A 23,239-nucleotide genomic window follows, 5' to 3' on the forward strand; every position below is an offset into this window, starting at 1 on the left:
GTAAATGAGTTAATTTTCCTATAACTACAAGAAGATGTTCGTTACCTGTTTATATGAATGATGTGTCCATCATCTACACCTCGACTGCGCATGCTCTGTACTGCTTCTCTTGTGAAAATCGACAGTCCAATGATATTCACGTCCACTTGCTTCCTCCACTCTTCAGTTTTCGCCGCTGAAATAAACCATATTTTAAGCAGGCGACATAATAATAATAATCATCATCATTATCTTCCTTCCAAGTATTGGGCCATGTGACCCGTTACGGTCTTGCATTTTACTTTTTGCAAGACTTGAAAGCAATCAAATGTCCTTCCGACGGGTTGCTAGCCTGAAGGAAGTAAGACCATTGGTGGGGCTGCCACCTCTCAGCTAATGGACTAGCTGAAATCACAGCATTTTCTCCATAATGGATGTAACGGTTATACCGCCGTGACTCTGTCAACAGGGCTGGGAACAGGTTTTTTCATCTCGGGAAGGTGAGGTTGGCGTTTGGGCAGGAGAGGTTATGTCATAATCATCATCATCATCATCCTTCCAAGTACTGGGCCATGTGGCCTGTTACGGTCTTGCATTTTCTTTCCATCGCTTCATTGGACGTCCTATAGATCTCTGTCCTCTTGGTTGATAGCGTAGGATCTCCTTTGGTAATCTTCCAGATTCCATCCTTTGAACATGACGTTTCCAGTTTTCTTGGTAATCATAGATGTAATTGATTACTGATTTCACATTCAGTCCCTTAAGCACATCTTCATTTCTTATACGATCCCATTTCGTATAGCCTGCTGTTCTGCGCATGAATGTCATTTCACGTGCTGTAATTCTGGAAATGTCTTGAGTTCTTATTGTCCATGCCTCACTGCCGTAGCAAAGCGTTGGTCTGGCTAAAGTGTTATAAAGACGTAAGCGAGTGTGTTTTTGGACAAGAGATGGCTTCATGATATGATTTATGATTCCTGTTGTTCTGGTAAATTTGGTTATTTTTGCAGAGATATCAATTTCCCCTTGGTAAGATAAATTGTATCCCAGATAATTGAATTCGTTGACTCTTTCCAAAATTTTATTATCTAAGCAGATTTTACTTGGGATAGGGTCCTTCCCCTTAAAGGCCATTATTTTGCTCTTTTGTGGTGAAATGATCATGTCGAATTTTGAAGAGACTTTCTGGAGATTAAATACTGACCACTGAAGATCATCTTCTGATGATGCTACCAATGCAACATCATCAGCAAAGAGTATGGCATCTAGATGTGTGAGATATCTGCTGACTGGGATTGATCCATGCCTTTCATGCCTCCATTCCTGTATTATGTTGTTCATATAGATTATGAACAACAAAGGAGAAAGTCCACAACCTTGTCTCACACCTCTGCTGATCGGTTTCCATTCAGTCTGATGATTACCTAATTTTATTGCAATAAGGTTGTCACTGTACATGTTGTATATGTTATCTATTAACTGTTGTGGGACATTATCTTCTGCTAAGATATTAAGAAGTCTGTTCCTATTAACTAGGTCAAAGGTTTTCTTAAAATCAACAAATGTTATGTGAGTTTCCAAGTTAAATTCCCTGCGTTTTTCGACTAAGATTTTCAAGGTAAAGTAAGCATCAGCACATGAGCGTCCCTTTCGAAATGCATGTTGTTCATTTCCAATCACATTTTTATAATACCTGAATAATTTTTCTCTGACAATATTTGAGTAAATTTTGTAACCTGAGTTGAGTATACTTATCCCTCTGTAATTTCCACAATCTTTCACACTGCCCTTCTTATGAAGAGGAATAACTATAGCTTTTTGCCAATTCTCTGGTGGTCTGTTGCCATTCTAAATTAAATTGATGAATTTGAGAAATCTTTGCTTGAAGATGTCACTGGAATACTTGAATAATTCTGCATTTATTGAATCTTCTCCAGATGCTTTTCCATTTCTAAGTTTTCTGAGTATTAGCTCCAGTTCTTCGAGTGTAATGATTTCCGAAGACTTGTTAAGAGATGTTGGCAGAAGAAATGGCTCAATATTTGAACCTCTCCAAAGGTTCCAAAAATAAATGAGCCACTCCGTTAGAGGTATTGCATTAATGCGTATGTCTTCTTTTACATCATTATTTAGTTTCTTGAGTATTTTATAGGTCTGTGGTTGTGGTCTTGTTATATCAGTCTCCAGTTGTGAAACAAAGTTTTCCCAACTCTTTCTGTGCTTTTTCCGCACTTCCCTTTTTGCTATTGCTCTCTTGTGGTGATACTCTATTTTATCTTCTAATTTGCCAGTTGACAAAAAAATTTATAAGCATTTCTTTTGTCTGAAATAACCTTTTCAATCTCTTCATCCCAGATTCTTAAACCCTTTTTCCTCTGCCATTTTTTCTTAACTCCCAAACTCTCAAAAGCAGACTGCTTTAAAATTGAACACAAATTAGACCACTCCATTTCCACATTGTCACTAACTGGTGTCATCTGTGTAAGTTCGTTAAGTCTGTTCTGGTACAGCCATTTTATACTGGGGTCTCTTAATAGGTTAACCTTATAAGAAGTTTTAATTTCTTGTGTTGTTTGTGTGTTTCTTTTATACCATCTAGGCCTCAGACGAATAGGTGCTACTAATAGATAGTGATCAGTTTCCAATTCAGGGCCTCGATAGACTCTTGTATCCAAGACTAAATCTGCCAATTTACTATTACAAATTATATAATCTATAATCGATTTCTGATTTCGTGCAGACCACGTATACTTGTGGGTGTCCTTGTGTGGGAACATTGTGTTCATAATCTTTAACTGATTGAAGACAGTGAAATCTATTAATTTCGTTCCACTGTTATTACGGGTTGTTTCTCCGTGGATTCCGATGTGATTCTGAATTTTCTCATTACCAACTCTGGCATTGAAGTCTCCCAGTAATAGTAGCATATCTTGTTTGTTAATTTTATTGACTATCTTTTGCAGATCATTATAGAACCCATCACTTTCGTTTGAATTGCCCTCCACTGGAGCGTAACCCCTATAACTGTAAGATAACCCCTGAATAGTTTTAGTCTTAATTGGATAATCCTTTCATTCCAAAAAGTGTAGTTATCAATTGTTGATCTTAATCTTTTGTGTACCATGAGCAGTACACCCGCCTGTGCTCTAGTATCTCTGTCAACCCCACTGTAAAACTGTAAATAATTTACTGTCTCTTTTGATCCCTGAAGCTTTCTTTTTGTTTCTGAAATTGCCGCAATTAAAATGTCTTTTTTTGCGAGAATGTCGTCCATCTGGTCATCTTTGTGTGAGATACCTTGTACATTCCAGGTAGCACATCTAAAAGTATTTTTCTTCTTCCAATCTTTGTCCATTTCACTGTCCTTTTCAATGCCAGGAGAGGTTATGTATTCCACATAAAGTTAATTTTAGATAATATACAGAACAATAACAAATAGGTAATATGCCAAGTTCTTCATGATATAGATAAAATACATATAAAGTGTATAAAATATCATAATTTTAAAATATTCACCATATAAGGAAACTTCAATCTTCAAAGAATATAAAAGACTTGTTTATAATAACCATAGCAACTGTCACTAATCCTTCACAGCACCATAATTTTCATATTTTCCAAAAAAAACTACTATAAAATTCAGGACACCAGTAAGTGTATATTACAAAGATGACTTTTAAGTTTCATAACAACAGCATCAAATCTATATCAATTCAGAAAAAAACAGAATTATAAAAGTACTAATACAGAGCTTCTCATATATGTAATGATATAGTCATGGCCACCTAATAATAATAATAATAATAATAATAATAATAATAATAATAATAATAATAATAATAATAATAATAATAATTGTACCAGGGATACACCTTTCCCAGATACTGAAACTGCGCGCCTTTTCTATGGTCATCTATGCCAGCGGACATGAACTTTTTAAAAACTTTCTTCTTCGATGGTGAGATGGCTCTACCATCTATTTGCTAATTATATCTGGTGGAATAAAAACAAACCAATTGCCAGATAAATTTTTGTATTGGGAGTTGGTAAACTTTTTAAAGGATTTTTTTTTTGATGTACTGAATTTGTCAACACTTCAACTGGTCCTTTCTCTATTGTAATCCGTCTATCACATGCTTGTAACTATGTGTATGGAAATTCAGCCTATCAGGATTTTGTAGTTTACTTTAATCTAGAACTTTCCCCTATGGAACTATATAAGGAGGTTACTTTAGGGCCGTCTTGTCTGAATTGCTCTAGTGCTTGAGAGTGCGATTTGACAAAGGGCTATGGAGGCAGGGGCGCGGTCTGCTTGAAGAAGTCCAGCGATATAAGGTAATGGAATAATTTACGTAAACATGTGATCGTGCCTGCGGGTAGCTCGAGGGGAAGGTTTGAACCGTTTCTTAATATAATTTTGTCTTTTGGCGGTTGAAATGTAGGACTTTAGGCGCAACCTTCGGTTTCTAGTTCTATTCCCTACTGGGAAATTGTGGTGAACCTCAGTTGTCTCCTCCTCAACCTTTGAGTTGGGTGACTGAAATTTTCAACCTCTAAGTTTTTAATATCTTGTCTCGGCTTTACAGTTTCCTCCTTTAGTCCCCCTTTTTAGTATGGCATTAGCCTCTGCGTTACTGGGACTTAAGCCTACTTAGGTTCTCGTCCTTCCAGAAATTTCTATAAGGTGTTTCGCCTCCTTGCCTTTTGTTAATGTCCTGCTATTGTAACCTTTCCTTTTTATTATTAAGGCCTTATAGTATGGGTAATTATGCCCCTGTGTATTCTTAATTATTCTCAGGGTAACTGTGTCTTCGTTTTGGTTCCCTTTAGGGAACAGTAATTAAACTTGTTGTGGAAGCTTGCAATTGATGAGCCCACCATGGGGCAAACGCTAATGAACACTTTGAAATGGGGTCATCCTATGGGTTGCCTAGTGTAATTAAGAGTGTCAGAAGCATCTGATTGCCTGTTTGAGGCTGTACTTTTGTAATTTGGAAATGAGACTCCTGTGAACTGTGACTGTCAGGAGCAATTATGCTCTTTCTTTTGTAAATTTGGCGACTGGGACTTCCTCCCAAGTTATTTTGTACCTGACTTAGGACTTCTAAGTCCAAGGCATTGTTAGACCTGACGAGCTCGTTGTTAAAATTTTCAGTTGTTCTTTGTTATACTAAAAGTTGCTGTAAGTAATTCCCTGTCCAGCCATTCAACCCAGGCGCTTCCTATTCCTCTCTGAGCCACGGAAACCCCGGAATAATAATAATAATAATAATAATAATAATAATAATAATAATATTTTCAAATTTAATTTCGTGTGACTATTTCTAGCCGGGTGCAGCCCTTGTAAGGCAGACCCTCCGATGAGGGTGAGAGGCATCTGCCATGTGTAGGTAACTGCGTATTATTGTGGTGGAGGATAGTGTTATATGTGGTGTGTGAATTGCAAGGATGTTGGAGACAGCACAAAGACTCAGCCCCCGAGCCATTGGAATTAACCAATGAAGGTTAAATTCCCCGACCCACCCGGGAATCGAACCCCGGACCCTCTAAACCGAAGGCCAGTACGCTGACCATTCAGCCAACGAGTCGGACATAACAATAATAATAATAATAATAATAACCTACTGCATACTTGTGAATGGTTTAAGCTACTTTGCAACACCTTACGTTTGCTATTACTTTTATTAGCACCTCGCTTGTGTCTTAATTATAATATAACGGCAATACTTATTAACAGTAATAACTAGTTCTGCCTTCTTCACATTAATTTTTATTTCGTTTCTTGCTATTTTAAGTTCCATGCTATTAGTTTGTCTAGTCTATCCGTTTAAGAGTTTAGGTATGAAAAATGGCGTCAACACATAAAACATTCTACCCGCATATCACATATTATGACCAAATTTATATTATTAAATCTTTGACTATATACGAGGGGGAATCAAATATAAACGGAATTTTATTTTGTATTTAAATTCATTTATTGAAAAACACTCAAGTCAATTACAATTTATTTTTGCACATAATTTCCTGCTTTGGAAATGAATTTGTCGCAGTGTATGGCCAGTTTTTTGATGCCCTCATCGTAAAAAGAACAGGGTCGTGTCACTAGCCAGTTACGCACTCTCGTCATCTTCAAATCGTTGCCCTCCTAGAGCTTCTTAAGCGGTCCGAACAAATGGAAATCGCAGGGGGATAAGTCCGGTCTGTAAGGAGGACGATCAAGTGTAGTCCAGTGCATTTCCTGTATGAGGCCGCGCATTGTCGAATCGGTTGATCTCGTTTTTTGCGGCGATATGCAACCCTCGCCTTGTCCAACTGCTCTTAGTAGTAAGTAGCATTGATTGTGCGTTGCTTATGCAAAAAAAAAATCAATCAGCAAAATGCCTCGCCGATCGAAGAAAACGGTTGGAAGTACCTTGTCAGCTGACAGTCGAGTCTTGGCTTCTGTGGCTGCTGCCTCTGCTTTCCTCCACCACTCCTTACACACACGCATCCTTGACAATCTTTGATCACCGAACTGTGCAGTCAATCTCTGGTAAATTTCCCCGCTGTAACTCCTTCACGAGCAAGAAATTTTATAATTATGCGTTGCGCAGCGGAGGGGTGCAACTGTTGATCCGACATCGTGAGCGTTACTGACGAAACGGTGGGAAATATCTGACAGCACGCTCTCTCCACTCCTAACGGTTCCGCCTAAGCATAGCAGAAGCGCGGGGCCTGTCCTACCAGCTGTTGATGTTCAGGAACAAAAATCCCGTTTAAATTTGATCACCCTTCGTAATTTCCTCTACGACCTATCTGAATGCCTCATGAAGCTTGATGCAAATGTTGATACTGATCTGTGGAGGTGTGTATAACCAAGAAGCAAACTTACTTTTGATTTTATAGGTATGGATTATCCAGAGATGCGTGTAAATGGGCGCCGGAGTTCAACAGGGGATCCCTAAAATTTAAATAATAATAATAATAATAATAATAATAATAATAATAATAATAATAATAATAATAATAATAATAATAATAATAATAATAATTGTGGTAGAGCAAATGAAAATCTCATCGCAGGTTGCGTTCAAGAACTGCAAATCTAGTCTGTTGTTGGGCCTTACCAGATACCTCCCAAAAAACGATAGAATTGAAAAATAGCATGCCACAAATACTTCTCCATGAAGAATTGAGAAACAAGCTTGGAAAAGTAAATATATTAAAATGAACATTTCAAAATGCATACCATAAATAATAATCAACAGAATCCAATCGCAATGGCAGTCATAATACGTATTAAATTTCGTATACTTCTCTTCTGTACTTGCGTCGTAGATTCCTGACATCTTTTAACTCACGTGTTGCAGACCCACATTTGTTCTCCCACATTTCTCGATCTTCGAGTCGTCTAGTAATTTGTATTACACCAGATACACAATAATTGGCATTTCGTTCCACCTGCTTGACTCGAACATCTTCCTCTTAAATTGTTGTTAAGTTGTCCCAGAACTAGGTATTAGCCTTGAAGATTAATTGCATATTCTGAACGCCGTTAACACTGCCGTTACACTATACATTTCAATAAATGAGAACAGTTCACAATAAACTAATCTCCACTCTGTGAAATTAGATTATACGTAAAGATGCTTTAAAAACAATACGAATTCACACAATACTGTAATAGATTTTAGACATTATCATCGCCTCACATTTTCCTGCACTGTTTTACAAAGAAAAATATACTGTGTGAGCAACATTACCACCTCACCCATTCATTGCTGCAATATCTTAAGTCTCTTCTTTATTACATCTCCACCGGATGAGTTGGCCGTGCGGTTAGGGGTACGCAGTTGTGAGCTTGCATTCGGGAGATAGTGGGTTCGAATCCCACTGTCGGCAGCCCTAACGATGGCTGTCCGTAGTTTCCCATTTTCATACCAGGCATACGTTAATTATGGTGGCGGCCGCTTCCTTCCGACTCCTCGGCCTTTCCTTTCCCATCATCGTCATAAGACCTATCGGTGTCGGTGCGACGTAAAGCAAATTTTGAAAAGTTACATCTCCCCCATTATATACTCGGCCACGCCCTACGTTTGCAGAGCTATCTAGTGCAACCCAACTGTCTAGTGCATGTTTTCTTGCAGACAAATTTTCCATCTGAGTCATAGAATAACCCAAGCAGTACGTGCTTTCCTTCGTCTCAGAATGCAATAATTTGCACAATTCCTAACCCCTTACAAAAATAATACACATATAATATGCTGTCTGATCTCAGTCAGTTACGATACTTAAACATATTCTAACATGTACAATATTTAATAAAATACCAATATACCACTTTATAAAATATACATACATCAATCGTAATTGATGGCAGGTAAATGTTATAAATTGAAGGGGTTTTAATGTCGAAATGTTACAATTTAAAAGAAAATAGAACATTTAACCTACTTGTTAAACTGGAGTCTCCCAGCACTCCAGCATTGTTGACAAGAACATCAGCTCCACCCAGATTGTTATCAATCCATTTGAAAACCTCCAAGATCTCGGATTCTCTTCTGATGTCACATCTAATCGCGTGTAACTTTCCTGGCGCGTCCTTAAGTTCTTCTGCCATCTCCTGAAGACGAAAGAGATCCAGTTAAGAGTTTTTTAAAATCACATGAAATATTCAAAACGCCCTCCGTTAGTATGTATCAGCGCATCTGGGGATTCACTGTGACGGCCGGTTGAAGCCTGTTATCAGTGCAAATGAGGGCATTTTAAACATAAGAAAGAGTTTTATGTGTATGTTCTGTTCCTGTGTGTTTCCCAAGATTAATGTATAGTTGTAGAACATGAGTTCTAACACGGAAATTAGGCGTTTCCGGACCGATGAGTATCGTATATTATGCAATTTCTTCTTCTATGAGTGAGGAATATGTCCTCAAAGTCTGGTCGTACGTTATTGTTTCCCGCTGTAGAACTGTCCGAAGATCGTTTTCAATATTTCCACACACACCTAGCACACGATTCATTTGTTTAAAATATATGTTTCATCAATAAATGCTCGCTACCCAATGGTGTACTTAACCCTGATGGATAATATTGTTACTGTGTTCTTTATAATCACAATAATTGAAGATCTCCCCGAAATAAAGATGTTCATCCATTCACTCCCGCATTCATGCTATAATCATAGATCCACTCCTTCAGTCATGCGTTCATCCATATGGAATGTTCTCACCTTATGTGCTGGAGTTCCGTAGATGTAGGCTAAAAGCATTCAGCTCGTTCATTCATTCATCATAACGTGTACTAATATAGCCCAATCAGCCAAATGATCCATTTACTCATTCATGTATTCATTCCTTCTTTCATCATGGAGTGTACTAATCAGTGGCGTGCGGTGAACATATTCATTACCCCATCTACAAAAAAAAGTGTTTTAAATGTAAACAATCGTAGCCTCACTACATTCTCTAAAGTCAACATAACCATTTTATAAGGCTGCATTTTTCGTGGAACGGTCTACCTGAGCAAGATCTTTCAAGAATATTTTGAACCACACGCTCGCACATACTTCAAAATTGATATCCACAGCAGTGACGACACAATCATAACTTAATCTATAGCAGATTTTAAACAATGCACTTACAGCTTCATCCGGTGACGCTTCGTGATAGTACAGTCATGGTTTTCGCAAACATACACTGGGACTAACTATTTGTTGTAAACAAGGTTGGGTTTACAAAAAACACAACTTCTTTATTTGCTTCAACATGTAAAATTACAATATTTACACTAACAAAACTGAAAGTTATCTCGAAGCAAATTGAACTATGAATTTGGAGAAAGAGTCTGTCTTTGTACACTATATACACGTTGGAGTATTCACGTTCACTACTATTTCGGAAAGATAGTCCTTGTGACATGAAAAGTTCTTGATAGTCGAAAACTATCAGAAGCACTGACGTAAATATCTCAGAGAGTCCTTCCTTGTTGAAGTGTCTGAGTTCATTAACGTAAGTTCAATGACTGAAGAGTTCCTACTTAGCGAAACTAAGTTTATAATGGGAGCTTGCATTAGCTAGGGAATGATAGTGGCATATAATGGTAAGACTGAGCATGGACAGCGGAACAGGCAAGAGGAGCGGTGACCCGAGGTGAGACCTCTTACTGCCAGAAATTCAGTCCACCTGGCCGAAGCACATTTTCAAGAGGAGTAGCCTCCGTGCTCGACGTAGGGTGTATTCTGGAGCTGGACACCGGGGTCAGTGGGGCGTCTGGACAGGCTAGGAGCTCCCTTTTATAGCACACACGACGTTCCAGGCACGCGCACTGAGGGCTGCGCGTCGAGGCTCGAAGAATAACACACTGGCACGCGTGTAGCTGGCTGGTGGATCGAGAAGGGAGCGACGGACATACAACACTATTTGCTTTTTACTTAAAAAGCCTAATCTAGACTAATCAGAAAAATTTCCCTGGTATTTTACCGTCGCTGAAGTTTTATAGTTCCACTCGCATAATGAGTGTGCGTCAACGACAAACGAGGGAAAATATTTGCCACGACGTATAACACATGTTATATTCATGAAGAATGCCACAGAACTCGCGAAACCTTCACCTATAATCAGGGCCGGATTAACGGTGGGGCTAAAGGGGCTGCAGCCCCGGGCCCCGCGTGCTAAGGGGCCCCGGCCCTTGGCCGAACCTAAAATTGTATAAAGAGGCCTGCTGCTCCACCTCCGTGGATGTATATGAATATTTATGCTCGCAAAATATCGAACACGCATTCTTCCTTCCTTCCTTCTTATCAGCTGTCCGCGTTAATATTTCATCACTGCTAGAATCAGTTACCGTCCGGAGACACGAATCCTCGCTACTCACGCACTGTAATTATTGTAAAGGTTATTGTTGCCAAAAATTTAAATCTGGCAGCTTGCGAGTACGGGCAGAGGGGAAATGAGGAAGAGGTCTAGGAAGTGAGCGGGAGGGGACAGGGGAAGCATGGCGGAATGCGCATGCTGTACTATATCTTTGCATCAGTAAGAGAACTTCCAGTTCACCTCTGATTATTGAACCATTCTTAAGTTACAACTGTAATGTTCTTGTAAAATGGATAGAAAATATCCTAGTGGTGCCAAAAAACGTAAGTTCTGTTTTGTATGTCGATTTAATAGTGATGAGACAAATGTAAAATATGTCTTGGCATTATGAAATATTAACATGAAGAACAGAGAAAAACTGTAGTCTATTTCAACACTTCCCTGTTCATTAATTTAAGTGGAAGTAGTTCTATAACGACTTCAGTATGCTAGTCTTATGTGATGTTACGAAGAAGGGGCCCCACATTTTTAAATAGCACAGGGCCCCCAAACACCTTAATCCGGCACTGCCTATAATCCAAGAGGAGCACTAGAAAAATTAACTATATACCACCATCAGAGACAACCATTCGCGCTTAACTCTGTGTTCATGCTGGGCAAGGTAAATATTTTTCTGCGGCTATAGGAACACATTCTCTACTCGTGCCATCAATGAATTGCTCGAAAAAAACTGTATACATGCCGAAACCCAAGACTAAAATATATTCTTCTATATTACAATTTATTTCATATACTGGCTCTATTTTTATTAGCAAGACGATGTACAAGTGGCTATACTGTTAAGCTGTTGATATTTTCCTTGCAGTCTCTAGTGTGTGGCGCTGAAGACTTCGAGTGTCAAGTATTAAAACTAACACCCCTTACCTAAGCTAGCTGGCCTGTCGCCATAAATTGCTGTCGGGGAGGGGGCATAGCTCCACCTCGATGAAGCTTCAAGTGCATGCGTCACCCAAGCGACCTTAAATTTCGCTGGGGTAGCTGGGGTTCAGTGCACGCCACTGGTACTTATATAGCCCAATCAGACAAATCATCCATTTACTCATTCATTCATTCATTCATTCATATGTCTATTGTAAGCTAACCCGTAAGGATAACACTATTCATACTTGTGACACAATTAAATACTTGTACTAACACGAATTAATAAGGGTAAGATACATGTTGTCCAAGACTACAGAACAATGTTAACGTCTAAGACAAAAATAAAAATCTTAGAAACTCCAATTTAGAGATCAGTAGTGAGTAGTGAGTAGGCGTAATTGTAATCTTTAAGGTAGTAATAGATAAATTGTTGTAATAAAATCATGCATATATCAAATAATCTGGATTGCAATAAATGATTACTCCCCCCCCCCCCAGTTCTTGGCGATCCGGAACTAGGGGATGGGAGTATTATATTCTGAATAAGTATGTAACCAACAAATTTTTTAAAATGAGAATTTAGTAGAAAGAGGGTGTATCATCACGTCTCTATGCTGTGGTGTAATCTTATGTCTTACATTTGAACTTCAAGATTTTTTACAGCCAAAAGAGCTTTGACCTCCGTGGAACATCAGTCAAGATGGTGGACAGTGATTGTGTTGGTATAATACATCATTTACATATGGGCCATAGACGAAATTACATCTATATTTTGAAACATTTCTTGACATTTCTATTGTTGTTATTTGTAATATTCTTCTTTTGTGAATCTGTCTTGAAACAGGTGTCAGCTGGACATCCTCCATGATCCTCTGTTCTGAGCATCTTGTTTCAGTTGTTCTTCTTCAGTTTCTCCCTTGTTTGACATCTGTTAACATTCCAAACCTTTTTCCTCTTCCTTTTCTTCCATTTATTTTTCCCTCCATCACCCTCTGCTGCAGATAATTCCTACGCAGGATGTGACCCAACCAGGATATTATCGTCTTCCTTATCGTTTTCATTAGGTGTCTCTTCTCTCGTACTTTTTTTAGCACTTCATCATTTCTTACCCTATGTGTCCACTTCACTTTTTCTATTCTTTTCCACAACTATATCTCAAATACTTTGTTTCTTTTTCTTCTTTCTTAATGTCCATGTTTCCGCTCCATATGACACTACAACTAATATTTAATATTTAGTGCTTGACAATAATGTATTTTAGTGTACCATTTGCCACCGAGGTAGACACCTCATTTGCAAATAAAGAGATTCTGATTTGATTTGATTTGATTTGATTTGATTTGATTTGATTTGATTTGATTTGATTTGATTTGATTTGATTTGATTTGATTTGATTTGATTTGATTTGATTTGATTTGATTTGATTTGATTTGATTTGATTTGATTTGATTTGATTTGATTTGATTTGATTTGATTTGATTTGATTTGATTTGATTTGATTTGATTTGATTTGATTTGATTTGATTTGATTTGATTTGATTTGATTTGATTTGATTTGATTTGATTTGATTTGATTTGATTTGATTTGATTTGATTTGATTTGATTTGATTTGATATTACACTAATATTATTTGCTATCATTTTTGTTCCAATTGCATGTTCAGGATTTCTCTTCTGTTATATACAAATGTAAGACATACTTGCAGATTATATTCCATTGAATCACTTCCAATCCATACGTTATTTTAAATCTTAAGTCATAACAATAAAATATTGTTTTTAATAGATGAACTCATTTTTACACTGACATATACAGTACAATTGCTTCAAGTACCGGTAGTGTATACCATGAAATCCCCTCCCTCTCCTTAACCTGTTTACCCTCGAGGGTCGGTTTTTCCCTCTGACTCAGCGAGAGATCCCACCTCTACCGCCTCAAGGGCAGTGTCCTGGAGCTTCAGACTCTGGGTTGGGAGATACAACTGGGGAGGATGACCAGTGCCTCGCCCAGGCGGCCTCAACTGCTATGCTGAACAGGGGCCTTGCGGGGGGGGGGGATAGGAAAATTGGAAGGGATGGACAAGGAAGAGGGAAGGAAGCGGCCGTGGCCTTAAGTTAAGTACCATCCTGGCATTTGCCTGGAGGAGAAGTGGGAAACCACGGAAAACCACTTCCAGGATGGATGAGGTGGGAATCGAACCCCCCTCTACTCAGTTGACCTCCCGAGACTGAGTGGACCCCGTTCTAACCCTCGTACCACTTTTCACATTTCGTGGCAGAGCCGGGAACCGAACCTGGGCCTCCGGGGGGTGGCAGCTAATCACACTAACCACTACACCATAGAGGCGGACGTATACCATGAAATAAACCCCCCAAATAATTTTCCTCTCTCCTGAAAAAATACTGATTTGTTGGTTACATCCTTATTACGGGAAGGTCTTCAATTGAGCGCGTCAAGGAAATCACGTATCTCAGGAGTTCAAGTACAAAGCCTTACAGGGCAGAGAATGGGACAAAGAAGCTGTTGTCTCCCGCCAGGTAGCCCTTTGCTCGTCCCTTGAGTGAGGGAATAAACGGCCTGCCTCACCCCTTCAGGGCAAAGACTGAAAACTGTTCAAGAACCCTTGTTTGGTTGTCGATGTATAAGCGTTTGAGATGTAAAGGCTATCATTTTCGTGCCAGATTCAACGAGACCACAGACATATACACGTCAAAAGAATAATTACATAGAGCGGTGGGAAACAAAGTGAGCAGGGCATATGAGCGTAAAAGAGTTGGTCATACTGATAGATAATTAAGAAAAACCGATATCTAGCGCCATTGATAAATTTAGCCAATCAGATCGCTGCGCGGGCCAATTGGGAATGGACTTTTCGAGGCGATGTTACTAAATTTGCGCGTGGCTTGAGAGTCAACATCATAAACAAATACACTCTGGGGTTCAGCAGGTGTCACCGTAGCGTACTTGCCATGGCGCGACCCTGTCAGCTTGTGAAGATCCGTGTTCAAATGCCTCCCCTGGAGAAGTTCCTTTAACACAGACTTAGGTTCCTCGACAACAGGTGCATGGAAATAATTCTTAAGACGCTTTTAGTGTTTGAATATACCCTGCGGTTAGGGACATGCAGCTGTGAGCTTGCATCCGGGAGATAGTGGGCTCGAACCCCACTGTCTGCAGCCCTGAAGATGGTTTTCCGTGGTTTCCCATTTTCATACCAGGCAAATGCTGGGACTGTTTCCTTTCCACTCATGGCCCTTTTCCACTTTTCGGTGCGACGTAAAGCAAATTGTAAAAGAAAAAAAAGGCTACTTGTTGCAAGAAAAATATGAAAATCTGAAACGTAGTATCTTGAAATAGCGTTTCAAAGTAAGGCAAAATTTGTGCTAAATATATGACGTCACACGCATACTCTGTTAGAAGATGGCGCTGTGTTGAATCACGCGGTCAGTTGGAGGTTAGCTGTCGTTGTGAATATATCGTGCACAGTTTCTAATAAGTAAGTCTACGAAACCCTTAAAACACTGCGGCCGTTACAATAGTGACAGGCCACCGCCATGTGTGTATTTTTTGGATCGGTGCTCTGAAGCCCGATTTTTTTCTCTACTTCGCACCGACACAGATAGGTTTTATGGCGACGATGAGGCAGGGAAGGCCTGGGAATGGGAAGGAAGCGGCCGTGATCTTAATTAAGGCACATCCCCAACATTTGCCTAGTGTGAAAATGGGAAACCACGGAAAATCATCTTCAGGGCTGCCGACAGTGGGGTTCGAACCCACTATCTCTCGGATGCTAGTCACAGCTGCACGCCCCTAACCGCACGACCAACTCACCCGGTGAAGCCCGTTTTAAGCCACGTATAGATTTAACAACACGGCTCCGCAAACTCCATTTGAATTCGCCCTCGAAGCGATCTGACTGGCTAACTTCAGCAACTGAAAAAATGACAACAGCAGGAGGTATCTAATTATCTATCTTTCTCAAATTATTTATAAGTATGACCAACCCTCTAACGCTGCTATAACTGATTCTCGTAGTTTCCGACCAGTCTGTAAGAGAACAAAGATCTTACCTGTATTCTCTCCACTCTTCTAGCGACACCAACCACCTTCATTCCTTTTTGCACCAATGTCTTCGCTATAGCAGCTCCAATGCCTGCGCTAGCTCCCGTTACTATAGCAACACGATTCCTCCAGCGATCCATGGCCTGCTTTGGTTAAGTCTTAACTGAAAAACAGAGCACATATAAAACTGGTACTTGCACAATAGATCAAGTGACCCAAAAGTCCGTTAACATTTGACGAGGCAACACTTCACGGAATATTAGATATAGAGAGGAAATAATTGACACACATGATTGGCATGACATGGGGTTTTATTGGAAACAAAATAAAGTACACAAAATGACCAACAGATGGCGCTTCATACAATATCAAACAGTAATTAGTGTTACAAACAAGACGATCTTCTTTATAATACATGCTCAATATATCGGCTGTCGTTCATCAACACCTGTAGTCAAGAGACAATATTGCGAACAGCCCTGTACAACATATCCGTAGCTATGGTGAGAAATTGCCGTCTGGTGTTGTCTTTTAGCATCACTAATGAGGTCCGATGATCGCGGTAAACTTGCGACTTCAGGTAACCCCACAACCCACATGGATTGAGGTCAGGAGACCGGAGAGGCCAAGCATGACATGCCGCGATTTCAGGCTCATCTGACGCGCCCTCTCACGACAGCTCCTGTTATACCGTACACAGATCTCCTACGGCATCACTGACATGTTGCTGTCCAGCGCCATCTGTTGGCCTGTTTGTGCACTCGTTGTTGGTGGCAATAAAACTGCATGTTATATCAAGCGTGTGTGGCATTTGTACCTGATGTGTTGCTGACCAGCACCATCTGCTGGTCATTTTATGTATTTTTGGTGTCCATAAAACCCCATGTCATGCCAATCATATGTGCCAGTTATTACCTCTCTACCTCCAATATTCCGTGAAGTAGGGCCTCGTCAAATGTTAACAGAATTTTGGGCCATCGCGTACTTTATTTAGAAGACATAACATTCAATATTGTCTGGCTAGAAAGTACCGCATTTTTAGGACCTTAAGACGCTGCGGACCATACGACACGCCTTGATATTATAATGAAAATTTAAGGAAAAATACAATTTCACTTCTTTTCAAACAAAATTTTACAGAAATAATAAATTTGTGTACAAACACAAATTACCAGTAGGAAAGTACAATATTGTCTTTCCGTCTTTCTTAATCTGTTTACCCTCCAGGGTTGGTTTTTCCTTCGGACTCAGCGAGGGATCCTACCTCTACCGCCTCAAGTGTACTGGAGCCTAAGACATTGGGTCGGGGATACAACTGGGGAGAATGACCAGTGCCTCGGCCAGGCGGCCTCACCTGCTATGCTGTACAGGGGCCTTAGTGGGGGATGGGAAGATTGGAGAGGGTAGGCAAGGAAGAGGGAAGGAAGTGGCCGTGGCCTTGAGTTAGGTACCATCCCGGCATTTGCCTGGAGGAAAAGTGGGAAACCACGGAAAACCACTTCCAGGATGGCTGAGGTGGGAATCGAACCTACCTGTACTCATTTGACCTCCCGAGGCTGAGTGGACCCCGTTCCAGCCCTCGTACCACTTTCAAATTTCGTGGCAGAGCTGGGAATCGAACCCGGGTCTCTGGGAGTGGCAGCTAATCACACTAACCACTACACCACAGAGGCGGACCCGCTGTACTATTACCATGTAATTTTGCGTATTTCATAACTTTTAATTTGTATGCTAAGTCGTAAAGAAATCTCTTCTGTACAACTGACATTGTGTGCGGTGAATTATCACTACCGGAACTTGCTACTGATTACAAAGTGAAAGATTTTCTTTCTACCCTTCCTTGAAGGTTACTTATAACGGTAGTCGAGGACGCAGCTCTTTGTGTTTGCCTGCTACGGTAAGAAAGCGGGCGGGGAAGGAGTTGCGAGCCGTCTCCTTAGGAATTCTCTCGCAACTCACATTCCAGACCGCTTCTGTGGTGTAGTGGTTAGTGTGATTAGCTGCTACCCCCGGAAGCCCGGGTTCGATTCCCGACTCTGCCACGAAATTTAAAATGTGGTACGAGGGCTGGAACGGGGTCCACTCAACCTCGGGAGGTCAACTGAGTAGAGGCGGGTTCGATTCCCACCTCAGCCATCCTACTGTTCAGCATAGCAGGTGAGACCACCTGGGAGAGGTACTGGTCATCCTCCCCAGTTGTATCCCCGACTCAGAGTCTGAAGCTCCAGGGCACTGCCCTTGAGGTGGTAGAGGTGGGATATCTCGCTGAGTCAGAGGATAAAACCGACCCTGGAGGGTAAACAGAATAAGAAATAAGAAAGAAATATCGTAATGTGTCATTTGAAACAACCCAGAGTAAAGGGCCCAGCGCGACCTCTGTTTTGCTGTTATGTGATTGAAAACGTGTTTTAAAGTAATCCAGATCAATAAATACCAAGATATATTAAAAATATATTTTAATATACCGGTAATGGTAAATATCTGGATTCTGACGAGATACCAGTTACGTTAAAGGAATCCGAGCGACTGGCTGAGTGGTTTGAGTCACGTGGGTTCGAACCTCACTGTCGGCAGTCCTAAAGATGGTTTTTCTCGATTTCCCATTTTCACATTAGAAATGAAGACCTAAAACCTGTTTTCCAGTCAGTAATCGGGTCAGGGATGGGATGAATGAAGCCCCCATCTTGCGGCGAGGATAGGGATTGTGCCGGCTGCCGAAGCCTGTCGCACTCCTCTGGGGCAATGATTAACGACTAGCAGATGAAATGAAACGATAGTGGAGAGTGTTTCTGGCATGAAAGATGACAGGAAAAACCGGAGTACCCGGAGAAAAAAACCTGCCCCACCTCCGCTTTGTCCAGCAAAAAACTCACATGGAGTGACCGGGATTTGAACCACGGAACCCAGCAGGGAAAGGCTGACGCGATGCCGTCTGAGCCACGGAGGCATCATTTTCACATTAGGCTGTACTTTAATTCAGGTCACGATATCTTCCTTCTTGCTCCTCGGCCTTTCCAGTCCCATCATCTCCATAACAACTAAGAACTAAGAACTAAGAACTCCATAAGAACGTCTCTGCGACGTAATGCAAATGGTAAAAAAAAAAAAAACACTCTTTCCTTTGCGAAAATCAAATTAAATATGTCTTCCGTTCATGGCCATCCATACACCAGAAATAACAAATGTTTGTTGCTGGATGTCAAATAATCTTCTTCTTAATGTGTTTACCTTCCAGGGTCGGTTTTTCCCTCGAACTCAGCGAGGGATCCCACCTTTGCCGCCTCAAGGGCAGTGTCCTGGAGCTTCAGACTCTGGGTCAGGTGATACAACTGGGGAGGATGACCAGTACCTCGTTCAGGCGGCCTCACATGCTATGCTGAACAGGGGCCTTGTGGTGGATGGGAAGATTGGAAGGGGTAGACAAGGAAGAGGGAAGGAAGCGGCTGTGTCCTCAAGTTAGGCACCATCCCGGCATTTGCCTGGAGGAGAAGTGGGAAACCACGGAAAACCACTTTCAGGATGGCTGAGGTGGGAATCAAACCCACCTCTACTCAGTTGAACTCCCGAGGCTGAGTAGACCCCGTTCCAGCCCTCGTACAACTTTTCAAATTTCGTGGCAGAGCCGGGAATCGAACCCGGACCTCCGGGGGTGGCAGCTAACCACGCTAACCACTACACCACAGAGGCGGACCGGATGTCAAATAATACCAACTATAATCATCACCTTCCACAGCTTATCCCACTTGCTCAGGGTCTCTGCGCACAATGGGACATGAAAAAGTTGTGGCGTAGGATTTAAGGTCGCTTGCCCCTCCTGACACCACGGGATTTCCAACTGAAAATTCCACCCCAGCAACACCAGGAATCAAATCATGACAGGTAATCAGCCGGGCTAACTACCCTGTTCCCCAGTAATGTCCATGGCTAAATGGTTAGCGTGCTGGCCTTTGGTCACAGGGGTCCCGGGTTCGATTCCCGCCAGGGTCGGGAATTTTAACCATAATTGGTTAATTTCGCTGACACCATCATTTCATCCTCATCACGACGCGCAGGTCGCCTACGGGAGTCAAATGAAAAGACCTGCATTTGGCGAGCCGAACTTGTCCGCGGACACTCCCGGCACGAAAAGCCATACACCATTTTATTTTTCCCCAGTAATAACAATAATGTAACGTCACTGGGCGAAGGAAATCGTAACCCCTTCGGAGTGAAGTTCATAGAGGAAGTATACAAAAGTGAGCGGTCACCATTGGCCGGAGAACTATTCCTGACATTTCCATTGCTTAATGACACGGCCATTCTCAGGCAACTACAACTACTAAAATCTTTTCATTCCTTCCCTGAAGGGGGAGGCGAGCTTTTTAGACGGTAACGCCGTCTCTCAGGCCAGGAGATTTGTTACGCTGAAAGAGGTGAGGGGTTTGACGGCCGTGGCCTATACTAGAAACTGTCCCGTCATTCGCCTTAGTGGAGAATGAAAAGCCACGGAAAACCATTCTCAGGACAGCCAACGGTTGGGGCCAGCTGTGAGGTCCAGCCCTGTCCCGTCTCCCGAATGCAGAGGCGTAGAGCCACGGACTAGCCGTGACTACTTGTGATGCATCTGCCGACCTCTCAGGCATCGCAGCAAGCCTTCATAAGGCAGGAAGAAAGGTGTTGTTATTTTTTTCGTGAGTGGAATAATTACAAAAAAATGTAAGAAAAAGCAATACAGCATAAGTATTTTTAAATTCCTAGTCAACGGGAGGTACGAACTGACACATATTTTAGAATGAAAAGTGACAGACAAAAACAAAATCAAAACAAGATTTTATGGACAATGAGCAGGCTTTTCTGAATTATTAGCTGAAAAACGTTTGAAGCCGCTATAAATTTGAGTACCCCTAGAGGTCCGCGTATCACACTTTGAATACCGCTGCCTTACATCACAGCCTGCACGGTTACTATGGATCTTCTTCCGCCACACATTTTGCCTCGTCGCGTTACACAAAATTTTGGATGATCCCCAGTAGGGTTGCCACCTGCCCCGTATTGTACGGGACATGCCGTATTTGAGGTGAACATTTTGCATCCCGTATTATGAACTGTTGTCCCGTAAAAAATAATATTCTTCTTCATTACCTGTTTACCATCCAGGGTCGGTTTTTCCCCCGGACTCAGCGAGGGATCCCACCTCTACCGCCTCAAGGGCAGTGTCCTGGAGCTTCACACTCTGAGTCGGGGGATACAACTGGGGAGAATTACCAGTACCCCGCCCAGGCGGCCTCACCTGCTATGCTGAACAGGGGCCTTGCGAGGGGATGGGAAGATTGGATGGGATAGACAAGGAAGGGGGAAAGGAGTGGCCATGGCCGTAAGTTAGGTACCATCCCGGCATTTGCCTGGAGGAGAAGTGGAAATCCACGGAAAACCACTTTCAGGGTGGCTGAAGAGGAAATCGAACCCACCTCTACCCAGTTGACCTCTCGAGGCTGAGTGGACCCCGTTCCAGCCTTCGTACCACTTTTCAAATTTCGTGACAGAGCCGGGAATGGAACCGCTGCCTCCGGGGGTTGCAGCTAATCACACTAACCACCACACCACAGAGGCGGCCGTAAAAAATAAATTCCGTTTAAAATCCGTATTAGATCTGAGCACCATTGAATTTCAAACTTCCTTTTTTTCGTTTCTTTTTCCCCCTTTTTTTAGCCCAGAAGAAGGAAAGCTCGTGATGTCCATTTGCTGGGATTTTTACTTCGTCTTCTGTCGCGTACTTCCGTAGGTCTTCCACTCAAATTTTCAACGTTATTGTTCATGCTGTTTGAGATAAATCTACGTAAAGTGAGAAGTTTCAAGGTTCATCGAAGACATCTGTCTTAAGATGCCAGATGCATTGCACTGTATGTACTGTTAAAAGAGTGTAACCGGGCGAGTTGGCCGTGCGGTTAGGGGCGCGCGGCTGTGAGCTCGCATCCGGGAGATAGTGGGTTCGAATCCCATTGCCGGCAGCCCTGAAGATGGTTTTCCGTGATTTCCCATTTTCAAACCAGGTAAATGCTGGGGCTACCTAACTTAAAGCCACGGCCGCTTCCTTCCAACTCCTAGGCCTTTCCTATCCCATCGTCTTCATAAGACCTATCTGTGTCGATGCGACGTAAAGCCACTAGCAAAAAAAAAAAAGGAGTGTAAGTTAGTTTCTTTTACGAATTTTAATCATTATCTTATTCTGTTTATGAAACTAATTACCTAAATCTAATTGAAATTGGTACCTAACGTTTGATTTTCTAGTATTTATGAGCTGTCCCTTATTTTTGTGAAAAATCCCGTATTTTTAAGTAAATGACTCTTTTCTTATATCAAAAATGGCAACCCTAATCCTCGGCCGTAAGTCATATTTATGTCAAAAAAGGAAGTTAGAGCTCTTGATATTCTAATGAGTGGAGGGTTAAATCTGTGGCTTGGTTCTAAAAGGGCCAGTGCCATTTTTTTTTTTTTTTTATCGAAATTGAGATATTAACTGATATAAACGCGTTTTATCCTGGCTTGCAACATGTTAAAAGGGCCAATGTCTCTGTTAAGTACTAGTTTAATTAAATAAGCCCTTGCCAATAATGTTAGATTACCAATAAAGTTTAGAGACCTGGCAATTTTTAAAGAATACGATAGAAAAAATTAGCGTTTAATAAGGCGACTTCCACAAAGAAAGGATAAAGTTATTTAAAATTAGTTGTTGAAAAAAATAATTGGAAAACGATAAGCAAAACTTCAAATGCTCATAGCTCGAAAACAGGTTATTTGACATTGGCTCTTTTAGAACCAAGCCACAGAAATATCCTACGATATAACCGACACTGAATGAAGTATATGAGAAGTTATGACTTACTTGGTGATAGACGCTGCGATCTTCACTGAACTGACTGTTCAGTGCTGTGGGTGACTTGACTAGATTGTAACTCATGACCTTGACTTCTACGATAACCCATGTCAACTATACAGTCTTGGTCTCGCAATTTTGTAGGCTTACTGAACACACAGAGTGATCCACGATGAGTTGAAAAAAAAAAACTAACGGAGCAGATCTCGAAAGTCTTTTCACAGGATCACATTAAACCTACAGTATAATGTAAGTGTAGACCAGGCACGCATGAAAACTGGACGTCCGTATAAGATGTTGGTCATACAAAGAGTTATTCGAGTGAAAGACTGACGTTTATAAAACGACTGGTGGCTTTGCACGGGAGCATTTTTTAATAATGGTGACAGACACCATAGGGTTTCCCTGTAGACGACAATAATGGTTTTCCTCCTGATGTTTGTACAGACCATTTTTTTCTAACTGTTACTGTAGATTCTTCAGTCTACCGAAACTAACACATATGGTAGTGACACTATTATAGTTGAAAAGGAATCAACTTAATTAAAACTAGCAGTTTCCCGCTGGCTCCGCCCGCAATGTACAAAGTATGGTGTTGTTCGTTACTATCTTCACGGATGTATTTGCAAA

At 41.3% G+C, this 23,239-nt stretch overlaps 1 protein-coding gene across 1 annotated transcript in view; it reads right to left on the minus strand.

Annotated features, from left to right (window-relative positions):
- The window catches only part of LOC136886747 (uncharacterized), a 56,596-nt gene extending 33,900 nt beyond the window's left edge, over positions 1-22,696 (minus strand). The window contains exons 1-4 of the mRNA XM_068230939.1: positions 22,619-22,696; positions 15,765-15,919; positions 8,416-8,584; positions 46-175 (exon numbers count right to left, since the gene is read on the minus strand). Coding sequence (XP_068087040.1) covers positions 46-175; positions 8,416-8,584; positions 15,765-15,896 — 431 coding nt within the window. The 5' untranslated portion in view covers positions 15,897-15,919; positions 22,619-22,696. The remainder of the gene's footprint in view (positions 1-45; positions 176-8,415; positions 8,585-15,764; positions 15,920-22,618) is intronic.
- Between the last annotated feature and the right edge of the window lie 543 nt (positions 22,697-23,239).

Source organism: Anabrus simplex, chromosome X, assembly GCF_040414725.1.
Source record: "Anabrus simplex isolate iqAnaSimp1 chromosome X, ASM4041472v1, whole genome shotgun sequence".
In the NCBI taxonomy this organism is placed as follows: Eukaryota; Metazoa; Arthropoda; class Insecta; order Orthoptera; family Tettigoniidae; genus Anabrus; species Anabrus simplex.